Raw genomic sequence first — 22059 nt, forward strand, 5'->3', positions numbered from 1 at the left:
TCCTGTACAACTGCAGTAGAACCTCCCTGCTCCTATACTCAAATCCTTTTGCTATGAATGCTAACATACCATTCGCTTTCTTCACTGCCTGCTGCACCTGCATGCCTACTTTCAATGACTGGTGTACCACGACACCCAGGTCTCGTTGCATCACCCCTTTTCCTAATCGGCCACCATTCAGATAGAAACAGGCCCTTCGACCCACCAAGTCAGCACAGACCACCAATCCCCACACATTAACACTATCCCACACACACACACTAGGGACAATTTACATTTATTCCAAGCCAATTAACCTACACACCTGACGTCTTTGGAGTGTGGGAGGAAACCGACGATCTCAGAGAAAACCCACGCGGTCACGGGGAGAACGTACAAACTCCGTACAGACAGCACCTGTAGTCAGGATCGAACCCGGGTCTCCGGCGCTGTAAGGCAGCAGCTTTACGGTTGTATTGTGACTGTGCCGTGCAGCATATTGCACATTCAAATCTAGATTTTTTTACATTTTTAGAATTTTTTATATTATAGAAGTATGATTGAAGTTTAAAAAATAAATCTATTAACTAAATTAGGCGGTCAGGCCTTTAAACAACTCAAAAGACCTGTAAGATGACCATCAGCCACGGACACCAACAGCAAAGAATGGTATGCATACCAGCACCTTTTTTTAATCTACAAAGAATATATTGCTTTTGAGCCAGAATCAATGACTCATGGGAATCTCTCATGTAGGAATAAACTCTTCAGCCATTAAGCCACCCACAACCATAGTCTGTGTTTGAGTGCTTTATGATGAACTCAATGAAAAGCTGCCAGCTAATCCTTTAAACTTAATGAATATTAAGTTCTTTCCATGCCAGAAATTCCAGTGCCTTTCTTCAGGGCCTGTCCCACTTAAGCGATTTTTGAGGTGACTAAAGGCGACCAGGCTGTCGCCACATGGTGGCCGGGGTGTCGCCTGTATGTTCCTGAGTCGTCTCCAAAGTGTCGTAGCGTCTTTCTGGTCGCCGCTGGATTTTCAGAATGTTGAAAGTTTTTTGGCAACAGTGGGTTTGACGCCAATGAGCGTAGTTTGACGTATCCTGATGTAGGTGCTGTTGTAGGTTGTTGCCAGATTGGCGCCAGGTGACCTAAGTTTGTACGTTCTCCCCTAGGAAGGCAGTGGAGGCCAATTCTCTGAATGCATTCAAGAGAGAGCTAGATAGAGCTCTTAAGGATAGCGGAGTCAGGGGGTATGGGAGGAAGGCAGGAACGGGGTACTGATTGAGAATGATCGGCCATGATCATATTGAATGGCGGTGCTGGCTCGAAGGGCCGAATGGCCTACTCCTGCACCTATTGTCTATTGTCTATTGTCGTCGGTACTGACGTCGTTGAATTCCATTGGCAACCACCTACGTCAACCGGCGACAGGTACTGGCGTCAAAACCGGAGGCGAAAGTGACGTGGATTGTCTTCAGTTGTCGCTGACGGGTTAGTAGCTTGTCGTACTTGTCGCCGACATGGTAGTAGCTTGTCGTAGCTTGTCGCGGGTGGACGTAGGTTGACTTCGGTTGTCGTAGGTTGTCGCCTGTGTAGTCGTAGGTGCAGTCGTAGGTGAACGTTCTACTCGCGACGATTGGGTCGCCGGTTGTCAGTAGTTTGACGTCGAATAGGTGGTGGGTTGTTGTAGCTTGTCGTAGTCATTGTCGTGGGGGGGGTCCAGTCGTCGGTTCTTCAGCGACCTGCTACGACTATGACAGTCGCCAGCAGTCGCCTAAAAATCTCCTAAGTGGAACAGGCCCTTTACTGTCTCAGGGGTGGCTCAGTGGCACAACGGTAGAGTTGCTGCCTAAAGCGCCAGAGACCCGGGTTTCATCCTGACTACAGGTGCTGTCTGTAGGAGTTTGTATGTTCTTCATATGACCACGTGGGTTTCCTCCGGGTGCTCTGGTTTCCTCCTACACGCCAAAGACATACAGGTTTGTCGTTTAATTGGCTTCTGTAAATTGTAAATTGTCCCTAGTGTGTAGGATAGTGCTAGTGTAGTGGGTGACCGATGGTCGATGTGGATTCACTGGGCTGAAGGGCCTGTTTCTGCACTGTATCTCTAAAGTCTAAAAAGTCTAAAGTCCCAGTGCTTTTTCTCAATGAAGGTCCATGTATTTACCTTTAATAGAAGTCAGTCAACAATTGCCTTCTCTTCATAGGAAAGGAATGGAGCCAATTGTCCCCTCAAGCTGTTTCTTCCATCAGATCAGGGCTGATCTGCAGCCTAACTATATAAAGACACAAAAGATAGACACAAAAAGCTGGAGTAACTCAACAGGTCAGGCAGCATCTCTGAAGAGCATGGATAGGTGACATTTTGGATTGAGACTCTTCTTCAGATTGAGAGTCAGGAGTGAGGGAAACGAGAGATATGAACAGGTACAAAGAACAAACGAATGAAAGGTATGCAAAAGGATAAATCAAAGCCAGCAACGATGATCAAGGAAAGGTGGAGCCCACAATGGCTCATTGTTGGTTGTGGAGAAGATGATAACGAGTGGATACGAACAGTAAAACTAAGCAGATCGACAGTGAAATTAATACGATGACTTGGGTGGGGGAGGGACGGAGAGAGAGAGGGAATTCAAGGGTTACTTGAAGTTAGAGAACTCAATATTCATGCTGCTGGGTTGTAAGCTGTGCCATAAATACACAACCTTTTTTCCATATCCCTTACAACCTTAGGTTAACAGATTAACATGATCTGTTAATTGGAGATTTTAAATGAATTGATATCTTTCCTACCTATATTGGTCTGGTTCGGAAACTCTGTTCTACGCGGCCACCATCTTGTGGGGGAAGGATTTTCTGATCTAAAGCCTTATTGAGGTGTGAAAACATTCTTGTCACGGCCTCTAACCCAAGGCTCCTTGCCCATGGTAAATGGCTTGCTACTTTATGTCAAGCAAAAAAAAAAAAAAAATTGCTGGAGGATCTTCAGCGCAGCATTTGTGAAAGGAAATGGACAGACGGTGTTTCAGATGGGTACCCTTCTTCAGCCTAACACTTCATAAAGCGGCCCTTCACACCGCTAATTTATATCTCTGTCATTATTCTAAAGGTCTCACTCCCACCCTGCTTCAGTCAAAGTAAATTGAGTCACTCGAGTATTTCTTCCCAATTTAAGTCATCTCATGCCTTCCAATCGTTCCCCTCGTTTATTTTGAGATTCTGGGTAGGACTTCATCATTAATCTGTACAATGTCGCTGGAGACCGTCGGACGATTATGCAACGGCTCCCAATCTCCCTCAATGACCAATTTGATTTGATAACTGCTTCACGCTGATGAGAAGCTTTCAGCGCATGATCTGCGACAAGGCCAATTTGCTCAAAATCAGATCCATAAGGATTCCATTGTTAAAGTTTAAATGCCCCATTACACAGAATGTACAGACGCAACACGGATCAGTGGAGCCTCCTGGCTCTTCCCTCCCCTCTCTTATTCTACACGATTGACAAAACTGGTCAATTCTCACAAATGAGAGGAATTGCTCGGGTGAATGTGCAGCATCTTTTACCCAGAGTAGGGGATTCAAGAACCAGAGGACATAGGGTTTAAGGTGAGAGGGGAAGGTTTCATAATAGGAACCTGAGGGGCAACATTTCCACTCAGAGGGTGGTGGGTATATGGAATGAACTGCCAGAGGAGGTAGTTGAAGCACGGACAATGAACATTTAAAAGGCACTTGGACAGGTGCATGGGTAGGAAAGGTTAAGAGGGGAAAAATAAAGACACAAAATGCTGGAGTAACTTAGCGGGTTGGGCAGCATCCCTGGAGAACATGGATGGGTGACATTTTGGGTCGGGACCTTCTTCAGATGGTGTGACGAAATGTCCTGACTCAAAACATCATCTGAGTTTAGTTTAGAGATACAGCGCGGAAACAGGCCCTTCGGCCCACCCATTGCCGACTAGCGATGCCCGTACATTAGCACTATCCTACACACGAGGGACAATTTACAATTTTTACCAAAGTCAATTAGCCTACAAACCTGTACATCTTCGGAATGTGGGAGGAAACCAGAGTACCCATGTGGTCATGTTGAGAAGGTACAAATTCCGAACAGACAGTGTTCGTAGTCAGGATCAAACCCAGGTCTCTTCTGCTGTAAGGCAGCAACTCTACTGCTGATCCGCTGAGCCGCCCCCACCAATCCATGTTCTCCAGTGATGCTGCCTGAACCGCTGAGTTATTCCAGCACTTTTTGTCTTTTATTTTGTAAATTATCATCTGCAATTCCTTGTTTCTAAGGTTTCGAGGGATATGAACCAAATGAGGGCAAATGGGACTAACTTAGATGGGGCTTGGTGGTTGGCAAGAACGAGTTGGGCCAAAGGGCCTCTTTCTGTTCTGTTTGACTATACGACTCAATGACTATACGATTCAACCTGTAGAATTCAGAGTGGTTCAAAGATGATGCTACGTTTGCTTCAATGAGGTGAATCTATGAATTTGTGCCTCTCAAAGTTTTGAAGAAGGATGCCAACCAGAAAAAGTCACCTATCCATGTTCTCCAGAGATGCTGTCTGACCTGCTGAGTAACTCCAGCGATTTGTGTCTTTTTGTTTGTAAACCAGCATTTGCGGTTTCTTGCGTCCTCATATGATTACTCCACTCCAACTTATTTGTTTTGGAACAAGTCAAATGTCAAACAAGTCAAACAAGTCAGTTGTTTTGGAAGTTGGCAAGCTCTAAACTCTCACCACTTATTAGATGAAGAGATTCCAATTGACTTCCCCAATTGATTCTCATTGACTATTTAATATTTATAGCCCCTCAAGTGAAAACATGTTCTCTGCCAAAAATGGTACCATTTCAAAGGCTTTATTTATTTAGAGAGATCTGTTCTGTTCAGTCTTCTCTGAGAGGTACTGTATCACCTCAATGGTCTGGTATTTTCCTCATAAAGATTTCAGGCAATTCCTCCTGAATCTCTTTAATATTTTTATAAAGTGGAAGCTGGAGTTCCCAGCCAAGGAAGCATCAATATGGGCCAGTGAAGACAAGATGAGCCCGTTCACGTTGGGGCATGCGTCACAGAGGTCTGGATAAGAAACCACCAAAAATATGCATATTCTCACAAAGCATGATGAAGGTTGAGTTTACTGTAGTTTAGTTTAGTTTAGAGATACAGCATAGAAACAGGCCCTTCAGCCTACTGAGTCCTCGCTGACCAGCAATCCCTGTACACTAGCACTATCCCACACACTAGGGACACATACAATTTTTACTGAAGCCAAATTAACCAGTAAGCCTGTAAATCTCTGCAGAGGTTCATAAGGCCATAAGTGAGAGGAGCAGAATGAAGCCATTCAGCCCATCAAGTCTCCTCTGCCGTTCAATCATGGCTGATCCATCTCTCCTTCCTCACCCCATTCTCCTGCCTTCTCCCGATAACCCCTGGTGCAGTGTGGGAGGAAACCGTAGCACCTGGGGATAGCCCACATGGCCACGGGGAGAATGTATAAACAATATTGTGGTTCTTTGATGAAATTACTTAAATGACAGCATAATGTTGCACTGTTCCTAAGATGGTCTTGTTTCTTTCCTAAAAATCCTCTACTTTTACTTTCTTGTCACAGATGCTGAATATATCACCTGTCGGATTCAGAACTGTTCAGAAGCAGCAAGCAGCAAGCTGTTCCCAGGTTATATAGACCACAATTCATTGGTGGTTCAAGATGACTATGTCTTTGCACAGGTAAAATGGTCACTATCTACTTTGTTTGTTCCATCAGCATCGATTGAATCAAGCTTTGAAACAGGGTTTCAACGTAGTGTCGTTAACGTTTGTTCGTGTAGCACTGAAGACTTTCCATTATTTAAAGAATTCCACAGATTAGGAACATAAGAAAATTCAGACCAGGGATAAACAATTTTGGTCGCTTAAGCCATTCACAATGATCAGGGCTAAGCAGATTAAGGAACATGGAGACACAAGGAGATTGCAGATGCTGGAATCTTCAGCAAAGCAGAAAAGAACTGCTGGTGGAACTCAGCAGGTCAGGCAGCATCTGTGGAGGGAAATGGACAGTTGACATTTTGGGTCAGGATCCTTCTTCAGGCTGATTGAGTAAAGGAGGGGAAGCTGGCAAAGCTGGCAAAGGCTGAAGGCACGCATTGTGGCACAAAGCGGGGAGTGATAGGTGGACGCACAAGAACGTTCAGATGTTGAATCTTGAGCAAAACACAACACAAAATGCCGGAGGAACTAAACGAGTTGGGAAGCATTAGGGTCACAGAGTGGGAAAAGCAAATTCAAGCACTGCTTTCAAAAGGGAATTGGATAGACACCACGGCAGAAACGTATTGCAAAGCCACGGGGAAGAGCTGGTGAATGGGCTTGCCCAGATTGCTTTTGTCACAGTTTTGTTTAGTTTGGAGATACAGAACGGAAACAGGCCCTTCGGCCCAATGAGTTCGCACCGACCAGTGGTCTCTGCACACTAACATTATCCTACACACACTAGGGACAATTTACAATTTTTACCAAGCCAATTAGCCTATAAACATCTTCGGAGTGTTGAAGTTAACGGGAACTCCCGTAAAAAACCTGCACATGTCACGGGAGAATATACAAACTCCATACAGACAGTACCTGTAGTTGGGATCGAACCCGGGTGACTGGCGCTCTAAGGCAGCAACTCTACCACTGTACCGCAAGACTTATTGCTTCTGTCAGAAATGCAGCCATCCTATGATCTATTGATCGGCATCATTGAAAATATTTACTGCCTTATTTTAAGCTTGTAAAGACCCTAAACAATAACATTGTGAATCAATTGACTGGTTTGAACCTTCTGCATATTCTGTACGCATGTCCCCTGTATTTGATAACCTCAATTTATCACTGCCCACATTTTCCCATCTCCTCCCTTTTCTGCTTTCCGCAGAGACCGTTCCCTCCGTAACTCCCTGGTCCACTCATCCCTTCCTACCCAAACCACCCCTTCCCCAGGCACTTTCCCCTGCAACCGCAGGAGATGCAACACCTGTCCCTTTACCTCCCCCCTCGACTCCATCCAAGGACCCAAACAGTCTTTCCAGGTGAGGCAGATGTTCACCTGTGCCTCCTCCAACCTCATTTATTGTATCCGCTGTTCCAGATGCCAACTTCTCTACATCGGCGAGACCAAACGCAGGCTCGGCGATCGTTTCGCTCAACCCCTTCGCTCAGTCCGCCTTAACCAACCTGATCTCCCAGTAGCTGGGCACTTCAACTCCCCCTCCCACTCCCAGTCTGACCTTTCTGTCATGGGCCTCCTCCAGTGTCATAGTGAGGCCCACCACAAATTGGAGGAACAGCACCTCATATTTCGCTTGGGCAGCTTATAGCCCAGCGGTATGAACATTGACTTCTCTAACTTTAGATAGCTCCTCTGTGCCTCTCTTCCCCTCCCCCCCCCCCCCCCCCCCCCCCCCCCCCCCCCCCCCCCCCCCCCGCCCCTTCCCAGTTCTCCCACTTTCCTGTCTCCACCTATATCCTTTCGGGTCTCGTCCCGAAACGTCACCCATTCCTTCTCTCCTGAGATGCTGCCTGACCCGCTGAGTAACTCCAGCATTTTGTGATACCTTCGATTTATACCAGCATCTGCAGTTATTTTCCTACACCTCCGTTTATGTAGTCAGTTCCAGCGATTTAATGTAACATTGCATGTGAACGAATACTAAAACATTGCCTAATTTGTTGAAAAATGGAAAGACATCATGTGCAAAGTTTTCAGAGACATAGTCTGTGAGTTCATTGAAATTGAGAGCAAGGAAAGTCTTATTGAGTACAAACCTCAATTCAATCAATTGTCTTTCACATCTGGAGCCAGAACACATTTTTGGTTGCACAGCCTTTCAGGAGATCTAAATTGTTTCAAGAAAAATCAATCTCACCAATTTATCTTCTATCTCACCCAATCTCTATTTGGCATTGATTTTGATCCTTGTTTCCAGCAAGTGGAGAATTGTCCTGTATGTCTTTATATTGGTCCAGTTTACTCTGATTAGAAAAGTATCCCGTTCCCGGAGACTTTAAGAGGAAAATAAAGAATAGTGAATGCAGATGGAAGAAAGCAGTGGCAACCTGCTGGTTTCCACCAGAGAACATGTAACTCTTTAGGGTCTAGGTTTAGGTTTATTATTGTCACGTGTACCGAGGTACAGGGAAAACTTTGTTTTGCATGGTTTCTGATCAAATCACATATATACAGTGAAACCAAACTTATGTCACAGTGTCACACAGTGTGGCAACAGGCCCTTCAGCCCAACTTGTCCACACCGATCAACATGTATAACAGGTATAACAGGTATAACAGAGCTTTATTTGTCGTTCGGTACCGAAGTACCGAACGAAACTACATAGCAGTCATAGAAAAAAAAAAAAAAGAACACAAGACACATAGCCCCAACACAAACGTCCATCACAGTGACTCCAAACACCCCCTCACTGTGATGGAGGCAACAAAACTTCCCCTCTCTTCCCCACGCCCACGGACAGACAGCTCGTCCCCGACCGACCCGCACAGTCCCCGCACCGGGCGCTGAAACGTCTCGCGGCCGAACCGGGCGATGAAAGGCCCGCGACCAAGCCTTGCGCAGCTAAGTCCCGCGGCCGAGCCGCACCAGCGGTGAAAAGTCCCGCAGCCGAGCCGCACCGGGCGGTGTTAAGTCCCGCAGCCGAGCAGCACCGGGCGGTGTTAAGTCCCGCAGCCGAGCCGCACCGGGCGGTGTTAAGTCCCGCAGCCGAGTTGCACCGGGCGGTGTTAAGCCCAGCAGCCGAGCTGCACCGGGCGGTGTTAAGCCCAGCAGCCGAGCTGCACCGGGCGGTGTTAAGCCACGCAGCCGAGCTGCACCGGGCGGTGTTAAGCCCCGCAGCCGAGCTGCACCGGGCGATGTAAGTCCAGCGGCCAAGCCGCACCGGGATGTAAAGTCCAGCGGCCGAGCCGCACCGGGGGATGTTAGGCCCCGCAGCCGAGCCGCACCCCGCGCCGTGAGGAAGAGAAAAGTTCCCCACACCCACACCCACCCCCCACACACCACCACCCCCTCCCACACATACACAACCAAAAAATATATATATATATATATAAAAATCATCCCAACACCGACACTCAACAAAAAAAAGACGGACAGACTGCTAGTCAGCCGCTGCCGTGCCTGCGCTTTACCCATATCCCTCTAAATCTGTCCTATCCATGTACCTGTCTAATTGCCTCTTTAACGCTGATAATCCTTGCCTCAACTACATCCTCCGGCAGCTCGTTCCATACACCCAAAATGTCACCCCTCAGATTCCTATAAAATCTTGCCCCCTTCACCTTAAAACTATGCCCTTGTACAACCTCTGTACACCAGGTAAAGTGAAGGGAAGAAGTACAGAGTAAGATACAGGATATGAGGAGGAATTTCATTAGCCAGAGGGGGGTTAATCCGTGGAATTCATTGCCACCGACAGCTATGGAGGCCAAGTCATTGGGTATTTTTAAATCGGAGAATTACAGATTATTGATCAAGCTAAACATTCTTGATTAGTGCGGGTGTCAAAGGTTAAGGGGAGAAGGCCGGAGAATGGGGTTAGAGGGAAAGATAGATCAGCCATGAGTGAATGGCGAAGTAGACTGATGGGCCAAATGGCCTAATTCTGCTCCTATGACTTATGAATTTATGGGTGCTGAGCTCAGCATCGTAGCACAAGAGATCCAGAGACAAAACCAAATGTCCGCAAAGAGGGGGGGGGAGAGTCAAACTCCACCCTGGCTTATGGAAGGACTGTTCGGAAGCCCCTAAGAATCATTCATATCAGAGCTCGCTTAGTTCCCAAGAGCAATGATTAAGACAATAAATCTGTGGCGCCATTAGCAGATAATATTATGCATTTTTGGCTGGATGCTACTAATCACGATTACCCAAACCATGAAACCGAATGCGATTTAGTTATCTATGGAGCCACAGAAAATGTAACGAAGCAGTGACTCAGAAGTGAAGCTGCTGCTTTACAGCGCCAAAGACACGGGTTTGATCCTGACTATGGGTGCTGTCTGTGCGGAGTTTGCATGTTCTCCCTGTGACCGCGTGGGTTTTTACCCTGGTGTTCCCACACTCCAAAGACCTGCGCGTTTTTTTAGGTTAATTGGCTTCTGTAAATTGTGTAGGATAGAACTAGTATATGGGTGATTGCTGCTCAGTGGATGGTGGGCTGAAGGGCCAGTTTCCATGCTGTGTCTTAGTTTAGTTTAATATATTATTGTCACATGTACCGAGGTGCAGTGAAAGGCTTATTGTTGCATGATATCCAGTCAATGAATAGGCTACATGTTTACAATGAAACCAAACAGTGTGCAGATACAGGATAAAGGATGTAAGATAAAGTGCAAGATAAGTGCAAGATAAAACCAATGAAGTCCGATTAAAGATAGCTTGAAGGTCTCCAATGAGGTAGATGGGAGGTCAGGAGGTAGATGGGAGGTCAGGACCGCTTTCCAGTTGGCGAGAGGACCGTTCAGTTGCCTGATTACAGCTGGGAAGAAACTGTCCCCGAATCTGGAGGTATGTGATAGTTCGAAGGCTCGAACGTCTCCAATCTCTAAACTAAATTAAACTAAACAGAAATTGTGTAGGAAGGAGCTGCAGATGCTGGTTTAAACCGAAGATAGACACAAAGAGCTGGAGTAACTCAGCGGGACAGGCAGCATCTCTGGAGAGAAGGAATGGGTGACGTTTTGGGTCGAGACCGCATAAGAATCTACATTGATGGGGCTGAACACGGGTCTCTCAAAGTTAACAGCTTTAGGGTAAATGAGAAGTATTGACTTGACTCAAAATAATTACCTAAAAATGCTCCAGGTTTCCTGAGGCACTCGTCTATATTGGTCGACACCACGAGGAGAGCTGGAGGGGATGATGTTTGCTGTCTTGTGGCAACCATGCTCATCAAGCCTCGGAGAGATTTAAAGCCAATATTGTTGTCCAGAGACATGGCCTCTTGGTGAACACAGATTATTGCAGTCTGAGCTTGCGCCAGCGATCCATTCACCCTGCGCACATTTCTTTAACCTTCAACAGTTTAGATATAATTGTTGTCCAAACTGGTTTGAAGAGAAACTCTAGGCAACAGTTACAGGATTTACGTTGATAAAATTTTGTTGAGAATTTCTTTTTTCCATTAGAAAATAAACAGGGTGCATTTGTTTACATCTTGAGTGTGAGTTCTAACCTGTTATAGCTTTTATTTCTTTGTTCAATAAACTTCAACATTGAATGTATTAAGTTGAGAGATAAGGTGTCACAGTCATACAGTGTGGGAACAGGCCCTTCAGCCCATCTCACCCACACCGACCAACATGCCCCATCTATACTAGTTCCACCTGCCCGCGTTTAGCCCATATCCCTCCAAATCCATCCCATCCATGTGCCTGTCCCAATGTATCCCAAACATTATGATAGTATCTGCCTCAACTACCTCCCCTGGCAGCTCGCTCCATTTACCCACCACCCCTTGTACAAAAAAATTACCTCTCAGGTTCCCAATAAATCTTTCCCTCCTTACCTTGAATCTATTTCCTCTGGTTCTTGATTCCCCTAGTCTGGGCAAAAGACTCTGTGCATTTACCTGCTCTATTCCTCCCATAATCTTGTACACCACTACAAGATCACTCCTTAGATTCTGCACTCCAAGGAATAAAGTCCCAGCCTGCTTGTTAAATGGATTGAGTCGAGAGATACAGCGCTCATTGAAGGTATTAAGTTGAGAAAGTGCTTGTTACACTAGCAGTGAGTGTGCACCGACCACTGTTCAGGGCTACAGCTACTCAATGGATTGCCGTAGGGAATCAAAAAAACCTGCAGATGCCGGAAATCTGAAATAAAAACAGAAAATGTTGGAAACACTCAACAGGTCAACGGCATCTGTGGAAAGAACAATAGAGATAGCATTTCAGGTAGACGACCTCTAGTCTTAGATGCACAAGAGAAAAAATGAAAGTGTTTTCAAGTTTCCAAGAAGGTGGTGGGAGGAATGGATAGGATAACGGGAATATGAGTGACAGGGTGAGGCCGAGTCAAATGAGTTTATGGGAACCAGCTGGAGTGTGATTACACTTCTTTGTCTGTGTTATTATTTTTTAGAGATACAGCATGGAAACAGGCCCTTCGGCCCATCAAGACGGCGCCGATCAACAGTCCCCATACATTGGTTACTAGGGACAATTTGTGGAAGCCAATTAACCTACAAACCTGCACGTCTTTGGAATGTGGGTGGAAACCGGAGAGCCTGGAGGAAATCCATGTGGTCACAGGGAGAATGTGCAAACTCTGTACAGATAGCACCCGTAGTCAGGATCGAACATAAGTCTCTGGCGCTGTAAGGCAGCAACTCTACCGCTGCGCCACCGTGCCAACTCATCTTCTTGGGAATTTGGGGATTCTTCCGTTCGACCGTTCCCTGTGCTGGTGTTCCAAACTTCCTGTTAGTTAGCTGGGAATATATTGGCATTTACATGTGGAACTGTTGACAATTCACTGGAAAATCTCGTCCTTTATTTATTCTCTGTTAGATCCAAAACCCTCGGCCATTCACTTGGAGAAAATAAATCCATTGCTATCATCACTTTAAAAAAAAGATCCAACTAGAAAATATGTTTGAGAGACTGTTTCTTCCACGTGTGGAAATATTAATAGAATAGCTTATTTTTACAGCTCATTTTCCTTCAGGGATTTTACAACAGCATGTTATGACCTCCAATCCAAGAAAGATAAATCCTTTTTGCATTTTTTGTGCTAGATGTTGTTGCCACCACATTAACTTTTATCTGCATTGGCCACAAGTAGCAAATAAATCTCTGTGTAGACATATGGCGATCTTCTATCAATGGAGAACGTAGAACAGGACAGCACAAGAACAGTCCCTTTGGTCCACAATGTCTGAGCCGAACATACCAAGTTCAACTAATCTCATCTGCCTGCACATGATCCATATCCTTCCATTTCCTGCATATCCAGCATATGCTATCTAAAAGCCTCTTAAATGCCACTATCACATCTCCAATGCCAACCCTGTGCCAGTTTGGAGGAGACCTCAATTTAGGTGGGAGCTTCATTTTTAATATCAATGGGCGGCATAGTGGCGCAGCGGTAGAGTTGCTGCCTTGAAGCGTGGAGAACCGAGTTCTGTCCTGACTACGAGTTCTGTCTGTACAGAGTTTGTACGTTCTCCTCGTGGCTGCATGGGTTTCCTCCGGGTGCTCTGGTTTCCTTCCATACCCCAAATACGTACAGGTTTGTGAGTTAAATGGTTTCGGTAAGTTGTAAAAATTGTCCCTAGTGTGTGTAGGTTAGTGTATGGGGTGATCGCTGGTCGGCGCGGACTCAGTGGGCCGAAGGGCCTATTTCTGCGCTGTGCCTATAAAGTCTAAAGAAGCACATCATGTTCTTAAATCAACGAAGAATTATGCACAGATGTTGACACCAAACCGTGTAGCCAAGAGATGGTGTGAAGCACTTGAGGGCAAGTGACCAAATGATGATGCATTTTACCTGTCATTCATCCTGGAACAAGCAGTATCTTCTTCATTTCTGTCTGATTTTTAACGGTGTTTCATCCTTTCCAACACATGTCTGACCAGAGCAAAAGAAAGTCATATTTCTTTCCATTCTCAGACACATTTCAGTGCTCCTGAATTGACCCAAGGATGATCTTGTACCCACGGTCGTGACATTGGGCAACTGCTCTGCCTCATTGTGAATGCTGGGCATTTCTGGCCATTCGCAGGCTGTCAGTCCTGACCTGCGAATTGGCACAGTATCGATGCTGTTCCACACGGTTCCAGTGACGTTTGTTCGATGCTGATCTCAGGTGCTGCTTTATGTGTGAAGTTTTCACATTCTCCTTCTGCCTGTGGGGATTATCCTGAGTGCTCTGATTTCCTTCCATACCCCGAAAGGCACACTGGTAACTTAACTGTAAAGTGCCCTCAATGGTGATGGAGGGCGGTGTTGGGGAGGGTGGTATGAATGGACATTTGGGGGGAGAAGAGGCTTTTTTTAGTTCAGTTTAGTTCCGTTTATTGTCACATGTACCGAGGTACAGTGAAAAGCCATTGTAGCGTACTAACTAGTCAGTGGAAAGACAACACATGATTACAATCGAGCCGTCCACAGTGTACAGATACACGATAAAGGGAACAACGTTTAGTGCAAGATAAAGTCCAGTAAAGAACAATTAGAGATAAACTGAGGATCTCCAACGAGGTAGATGGTTGGTCAGGACTGCTCTCTAGTTGTCTTATAGCAAGCAAAATGATTGAACAGCAAGGACAGGCCAAGACATTGAGCCAGTGAGGCGCGCATGGCAGAAGGTCCCAGCGAGCCCTGGCCTGGCTTGCCCACCGCGGAACCGGGAGAGGGAAACCACCTTCCTCACCCCACAATGACTGGGAACCGGTGAGGAGACGGGGGGAGTCGCCGATGACGACAAACACAGGACAAAGGACGGTAGGAAGAACCGGGGGTCTTACTTTCCGCGTCCTCAAGGTTGGCTGCGGGAGGTGACCCCGGGGCACGAACGCTGAAGATGGCCGATAGAAACGAGAGGGACAATCGGATGGAGGCGGTGGCTGCAATGGGCCTTTTTGGGACTGTGAAATGCCGCCAAAACCTGGCGACTCTTGCAAATAGACTCAGTGGGCTGTTTGCATGTGTTATGTACTTATTGCACTTACGTAGGGCAATAATAAGGAATTTATCTATACTTTGGTACACCTGATAATAAAGGAATTATTGAACCATTGAACCATTGCAGGGTTAAATGGCGTTCTGCCCATTGCCATCAACCAGCGATATTATACACCAGCACCACAGTCTTGTCTCTTCCTAATACCATTTGAATCAAGCAATTGAACCTTGGGTGTGCCAAGTGGAAAAAAAAGCATATGCGAAGAGAAACTTTTTGAACAAATGAAAGATATTCATGTTGTTGATTATTAAACAGGTTCCTTCGATGATTATTCAAAGGTTCTAATAAACCCATGCTGATTACAGCAGGAACTGTAGTTCTGTCGTGATTGGCGAGTGACTGAGAAATACAGGTTAATTGCAGTAAAGCGAGAGATCTATTTCCTTGCTTACTGAATTGACGAGTGAACTAAATTAATTCCCCGCCTGTCACGTTGAAAGTGAGGAAGTGCTGAAGGAGCAGAGGGCGCCGGTGAGGAGAGGCAACGTTATGCCACATCGCGAGGCACGGGTAATCAGAGAGCGGCACAAATCAGACCTTGATCCACCCCCTCTCACACTTCCCGCACAGGGTTGTGGCAAAGGGCGGCACAGTGGCGTTGCTGCCTTGCAGCGCCAGAGACCCGGGTTCGATCCTGACTACGGGTGCTATCGGTGCAGAGATTTTTCACGTTCTCCCCGTGACCACGTGGGTTTCATCCGGGTGCTCCGGTTTCCTCCCATGCTTCAAGGATGTACAGGATTGGAGATTAATTTGCTTCTGTAAATTGTAAAGTGTCACTCGTGTGTAGGATAGTGCCAGTGTACGCGTGATCGATGGTTGGCATGGACTCAGTGGGTCAAAGGGCACGTTCCCGATCTGTATCTTTAAAGTCTACAGTTCTTTGGAAGGCTGCAGAAAATAGATTCAGAGTAAAGCAAAAGTAACGGTTTAGTTTAGTTTAGTTTAGTTTAGAGATACAGCCTCTTCCACCCACCAAGTCCATGCCAACCATCGATCACCCTTTCACACTAGTTCTATGTTATCCCACTTTTGCATCCACTCCCCACACACTAGAAGCAATTTACAGAGGGCCAATGAACCTACAAACCCGCACGTATTGGGATGTAGAAGGAAACTGGAGCACCCGAAGAAAACCCATGCTACCACCGGGAGAACGTGCAAACTCCACACACAGTCAGCCACCAGAGGTCAGGGTTGAACCCGGGTCTCTAGCGCTATGAGGCAGCAACTCTACTGCTGCTCCACCGTGCCGCCCTTCATCGCACAGCTTCACACAAGAAGAGTGCCGACTCTTCTACTGCAGCAGAAATGATGATAGAGTATTATCAAACAAATGGAAAGGCAGAGCCTGTGCGATGGTAGCAAACTATTTCTGACGACGTTAACCTGCTTAAAATGATTCCAATGTTAGACCGTGTTATTGAGGCCATTTTGTCCTCCTTATTAGCAGAGAGCACGTCAAACATGCCAGACTTGATTTTATGTGCAGTGTTGTCTTTTTACAGCCCGTGACTAATTCCTGCTATTTTCTGATTCACTCCCAAGGTGACATCCGGTGGACGGGTAACCTATTACGTGTCATATCGGAGAGAGGGCTTTGCAGAGATGAAGCTTCCCAAATATTCATTGCCAAAGGTAAAAAGTCTGCAGTGTCAGCACTCTTTAGAATTCAGGTAGCACCCTTCCTTAGGCATCTTCACCCATGTTTTATGGTTAAGTCTTTTTATGCCTTGCTTCATGCAAATTATGCCTGAATGGTTTGGTCAGGGCTTAGAATTGGCTTTTACCTTCAAAGTATCAATATAATTTGTTGAGTTTAACATTCCTTAACTGTTAACACTAGGGGGATAATGACTTTCTCATTGGCCAATGGTCAATTTACTCCTCATTCTCCTCGCTTACCTTGTTGGAAGTGATTTTATGAATGAAATAGCAATCATCGATGGAGATCCAACAAAATACCCCAGGCATGGACAGTCTTGTTTTAGTTTAGCGATACAGCGGGGAAACAGGCCCTTTGGCTCACCGAGTCCATGCCCACCAGCGATCTCCGTATGCTAGCGCTATCCTAAAGACTAGGGACAATTTACAATTTTTACCAAAGCCAAATTAACCTACAAACCTGTACGTCTTTGGAGTGTGGGAGGAAACAGGAGCAACCAAAGAAAACCTACGTGATCACAGGGAGAACGTACATACAGACAGCACCCGCAGTCAGGATTGAACCTGGGTCTCTGGCGTTGAGAGGCAGCAGCTCTACCGTTGTGCCACGGTGCCACCCCTAACCACTTCTTGAACCAAACTAATCTCATCTTTGGGCAAAGGCAACATCCTGCAGGTCTGAAATGCAAAATAGAGAACATTTAGCAGATGGGTAGAAATAATGCAGACACAGAGAGAGTTCACATTTCAGATCGTTGACCTTTCATCAGAAGTCAGCAAATAAACGAGCCGTCAACTGTGGAGAAGGGATGGTGAGGGGTGAAGAGAACAAGGAGAAGATCAGTGATAGGTCAAAGCCTGGAAGAGAATGATTGGCACTCGCTGGTGGACATGCTATCTGGAGGAAGGCAGGGAGGTGGGCAAGGTCACCTGAAGAAGAGCAACTAGAGCGAGGTGAATGAAATATTTTAAAAATCAGTAGAGGAGAGAAGGAAGCCCTGGAGAAACTTTGGAACTCTTGTGGTACCAGACAAGCAATTCTACTGGCAATTTGGCAGCATTGTGGCACAGCTGGTACAGCTGCAACCTAACGGCGACAGAGACCTGGGTTCGATCCTGACCTTGGGTGCTGTCTGTGTAGAGTTTGCATGTTCGGTCGTGGGGTAGACTGAGACTGAGTCACCCCCCCCCCCCCAATCTTTGCCCCTCCCCAATCCTTTCCACTCATCACTTTAATTTCATGTTTCATGTATTTTGTGTTTTTATGATTGTTGGCAGATCAGTTTCCCTCCTGGGATAAATAAAGTTCTATCGTATTGTGTCGTATATTCACCATGTGATTGTGTAGGTGCTCCAGTTTCCATCCACATCCCAACGACGTGCAAGTTTGTAGGTTAACTGGCCTCAATACATTGCTCCTAGTTTGCAGGAAGTGGATGCGAAAGTGGGATAACGTAGAACGTCTGTGAACGGGTGATCGATGATCGGCGTGGACTCAGTGGGCCGAGGGGCCTGTTTCCATACTGTATTTCTTAACTAAACTAAACTAAACCTACTTTCGGTCTGAAGCAGGGTCCCGACCCGAAACATCACCCATCCTTTTTCTCCAGAGATGCTGCCTGACCCGTTGAGACACTCCAGCACTTTGTGTATACCTTTGGCATAAACCAGCAGGGCGGCACAGTGGCATAGTGGTAGCATTGCTAACAGCGCCAAGGACCACCTGGGTTCGATCCCGACTATGGGTGCTGTCTGTATGGAATTTGCACGTTCTCACTGTGACCATGTGGGGTTTTTCCGGGTGCTCCGGTTTCCTCCCACACTCCAAAGATGTACAGGTTTGTAGGTCGATTTGGCTTTGGTTAAATAAAATGGAAAAAGTGCCTCTAATATGTTGGATAGTGCGAGTTTACGTGGTGATCACAGGTCAGCACTGACTCGGTGGGTCGAATGGCCTGTTTTCATGCTGTATCTCTAAAACTAAAACTGGGAAAGAAAGCAGAGCTCCACACGGTTGGAAAGTAATTAAACCCAATTGAACCCGAGGCTTCAGCTGGAAGAGGGCCAGTTTGGGGCCTGAGTCTGGTTCCATACCAACTGTCCGGGACGGTCAAGTTAAAACGGACATGATAGTTGCAATGCAGCAGGGCAACTATTTGTGTGATGTTAGCAGACGTAATTGGAAGTGTTGGAGGAACTCTCCCTGGGGCTTGGAAATTAATAAAGACTGGCTTAATAATTGCAAGCGTGTTTAAGTCTTTTCCCACCCAAGAGTAGCATTGGTTCCACGTGCCAGATGTGCTCCTCTTAGCCAGCGATCTTCAGTTTAGTTTAGTTTAAGACATAGAGCGTGGAAACAGGCCCTTTGAACCACTGGGTCCGTGCTGACCAGCCATCACCCATTCACACTGGTTCTGTTATCCCACTTTCTGATCCACTCACAATACACTTCAGGGCAGCACAGTGACACAGTGGTAGAGTTGTTGCCCTACAGCGCCAGAGACCCAGGTTCGATCCTGACTTGGCGTGCTGTCAGTGTGGAGTTTGTACGTTCTCCCTGTGGCCGCGTGGGTTTTCTCTGGGTGCTCCGGTTTCCTCCCACACTCCAAAGGCGTACAGGTTTGTAGGTTAATTGGCTGTGGTAACATTGTAAATTATCCCTAGTGCAGAGGGCAGTGCCAGTGGACGTGGTGACACTGATTCACTGGTCGGCGCTGACTCAGTGAGCTGAAGGGCCTGTTTCCACGCTGTATCTCTAAAGTCTAAAGACTAGGGGCAATTTCACAGCAGACAGTATAACTACAAACCAGCATGTCTTTGGGATGTGGAAACAACCGGAGGAAACCCACACGGTCACAGGGAGAACGTGCAAACTCCACACAGACAGCACCTGAGGTCAGGATGGAACATGGGTCTCTGGAGCTGTGAGGCAGCAGCTCGACCAGCTGTGCAACTGTGCTGCCCCTAAATCTCAGTTTACAAGCATGATGTCCTGAAGATTCAACCTGCACATTACATAAAAACAGAAGTCTGATGCAATCTCTCTTGGTATCAAAGCATGAAATGTAAATACCAGCAGGCCGAGGGGATCAGTGCAAATGCAAGACAGGAAGGATGCAACCGACCAGAATCAAGTTAATAGTGAAACATAGCACATAGATCTGCTGCAGAAGAGCGAGATTCAGAGCCCTTGGGAGCAATGGGTGGTCAAATCCTTGGACCGCAGGAGGATGACGGGTGATCTTATAGAGGCATATAAGATCATGAGAGGAATAGAAAGGTTGAATGCACAGAGTATTTTACCCAGAGTAGGGTACACATAGTTTTAAGGTGTGTGGGGGGGGGGGGGGGGGGGGAGATTTAACAGAGAGCTGAGAGGCAACGTTTTTACACATAGGTGGTAGATATATGGAATGAACTTCCAGAGGAGGTAGTTGAGGCAGGTACTATCACGATGTTTAAAAAACATTTGGACAAGTACACAGATAGGATATATCAGCCATGATTGAATGGCGGAGTAGATTTGATGGGCCGAATGGCCTAATTCTGCTCCTGGAACGTATGAACTTATGAGGATAGGTTTAGAGGGAATTGGGCCAAACGCAGGCAGGTGGGACTAGTGAAGGTGGGAAATGTTGGTCGGCGTGGGCAAGTTGGGCCGAAGGGCCTGTTTCCACATTGTATGACTACGACTATAATTCCTCCCTGGATCAGATGAATGATTGGTTCCAGATTATCAGTGGAGAGGGGAGTGGAGAGGGGAGTTACAGGAAAGATTAGCAGCAAGGTAAGACAACCAAGGGCCAAGGAGTTAAATGCCTCTCTCTGTCCACTGCACATCCTACTGATGTGGAATGAGGCCATTTGGCCCATTGTGTCTTTGCTAGCTCATTACCCCAGTAATTCTCCCAGAAGAGGCACATGGACTGTGCCCCACCTAGACTACCGTGTATTTCTCCCCTCCATTCCTCCCTCTAGCTTCACAACTCTTCAATCTTGTCTCACAGCTGCTTTTATCTCAGGCCTTTATTCCACCCATCTGCCTATCAACCCCCCATCCCCCCCCCCCTACATTCATTATTACCTCCCACGCTTTGCCCACACTCCCGTCTTCCAGCTTTCCTCCTTCCCTCCAATCCATCTGAAGAAGGTTTTGACCAGAAACGTCACCTATTCCTTTTCTCCAGAGATGCTGTCTGACCCACTGAGTTACTCCAGCTATTTGTGTCTACCTATCCATGTACCTGTTTAATTCTTTCTTAATCATAGCGATAGTCCCTGCCTCAACTACCTCCTCTGGCACTCGTTCCATACACCCAGCACCCTTTGTGTAAAGAAGTTACCCCTCAGATTCCTATTAAAACTTTTCCCCTTCACCTTAAACCTATGCCCTCTGGTTCTCGATTCCCGTACTCTGGGCAAGAGACTGTGCGTCTACCCGGTCTGTTCTGCTCATGATTTTGTACACCTCTATAAGGCATAAGACTTCTCGGCGTTGGTTACATGCAGCTTTCTGTCTCGGCAGGACATGCACATTATCAGCACGGATGAAAATCAAGTGTTTGCTGCCGTGCAGGAATGGAACCAGAACGACACGTACAACCTCTATGTGTCGGACGCCAGAGGAGCCTACTTCACCATCGCTATGGAGAACGTGAAGAGCAGCCGAGGCCCAGAAGGGAATGTAATGATCGACCTCTATGAGGTAATGTAATGTCTGTACTCAGACACTGTAATGCCTGTACTCAGCAGCCTGCTCGAGGCTATCGCGCCTCAGGTAACAGGGGAAACCAAACCATTCACCCAGCAAGTGATCAGCCGACCATGCTATTGCAGCACTCCAACTGCTAAACAGATTTGATTATTCAAGGCAGGATCAAACTGGAAGACACTAAGTGCATCATGGAGTCATGGAGTCATACAGCGTAGAAACAGGCTCTTCCGCCTAATTTGCCACGCCGATCAACATGTCCCATCTACACAAGTCCTACCTGTCTGCCTTTCGCCCATATCACTCTAAACCTGTCCTATCCACGTACCTGTCTAAATGCCCAACCGATAAAGATCCTACTGCAACGTTTGACAACCATCTTCACTGTCTACAATACCACCCATTTTTATGTCATCTGCAAACATACTAATCTTGCCATGCATGTTCATGGATAGCCATTCTTTATTAGCTACTGTATATATCCACATCGGGTGAGACTTTGTTCCACTAGCGATTCTTCAAGAAATGGGTTAAAACCTTGCCAAACCAATTGATTTGGATTGGATGTGTTTTGATAACTAACCCCCATTTCAGTTGATGGTATTTTAATTGTAACCATTTTTCCTAGGTAGCAGGGATAAAGGGAATGTTCTTGGCTAACAAAAAGGTACAGAAGCAGGTGAAGACCTTCATCACGTACAATAAGGGAAGAGATTGGCGACTTCTGGAGGCTCCAACCACAGATCTGAGAGGCAAGGACCTTCACTGTCTTCTGGTAAGCTACCATATCAAGTGGTCTACACATATAGACTCACCCACCTTTCGTCTCCTCATTGTATTGAGTGATACTGAGGCAAGAAATTCATGCCAAATTGTACAAAGATAATTGGCTAAAATTTACATGAAGTATTGGAAGTCTGAAGAAAGG

General features: G+C 46.4%; 1 protein-coding gene across 1 annotated transcript in view; it reads left to right on the forward strand.

Annotated features, from left to right (window-relative positions):
• Positions 1-22059, forward strand: part of LOC144600829 (VPS10 domain-containing receptor SorCS1-like) — a 410789-nt gene that overhangs the window by 251796 nt on the left and 136934 nt on the right. The window contains 4 exon segments of the mRNA XM_078412718.1: positions 5619-5737; positions 16304-16393; positions 20946-21125; positions 21760-21906. Of these exon segments, the coding sequence (XP_078268844.1) occupies positions 5619-5737; positions 16304-16393; positions 20946-21125; positions 21760-21906 (536 nt within the window).

The sequence above is a fragment of the Rhinoraja longicauda genome, chromosome 16, assembly GCF_053455715.1.
Source record: "Rhinoraja longicauda isolate Sanriku21f chromosome 16, sRhiLon1.1, whole genome shotgun sequence".
NCBI lineage: Eukaryota > Metazoa > Chordata > Chondrichthyes > Rajiformes > Arhynchobatidae > Rhinoraja > Rhinoraja longicauda.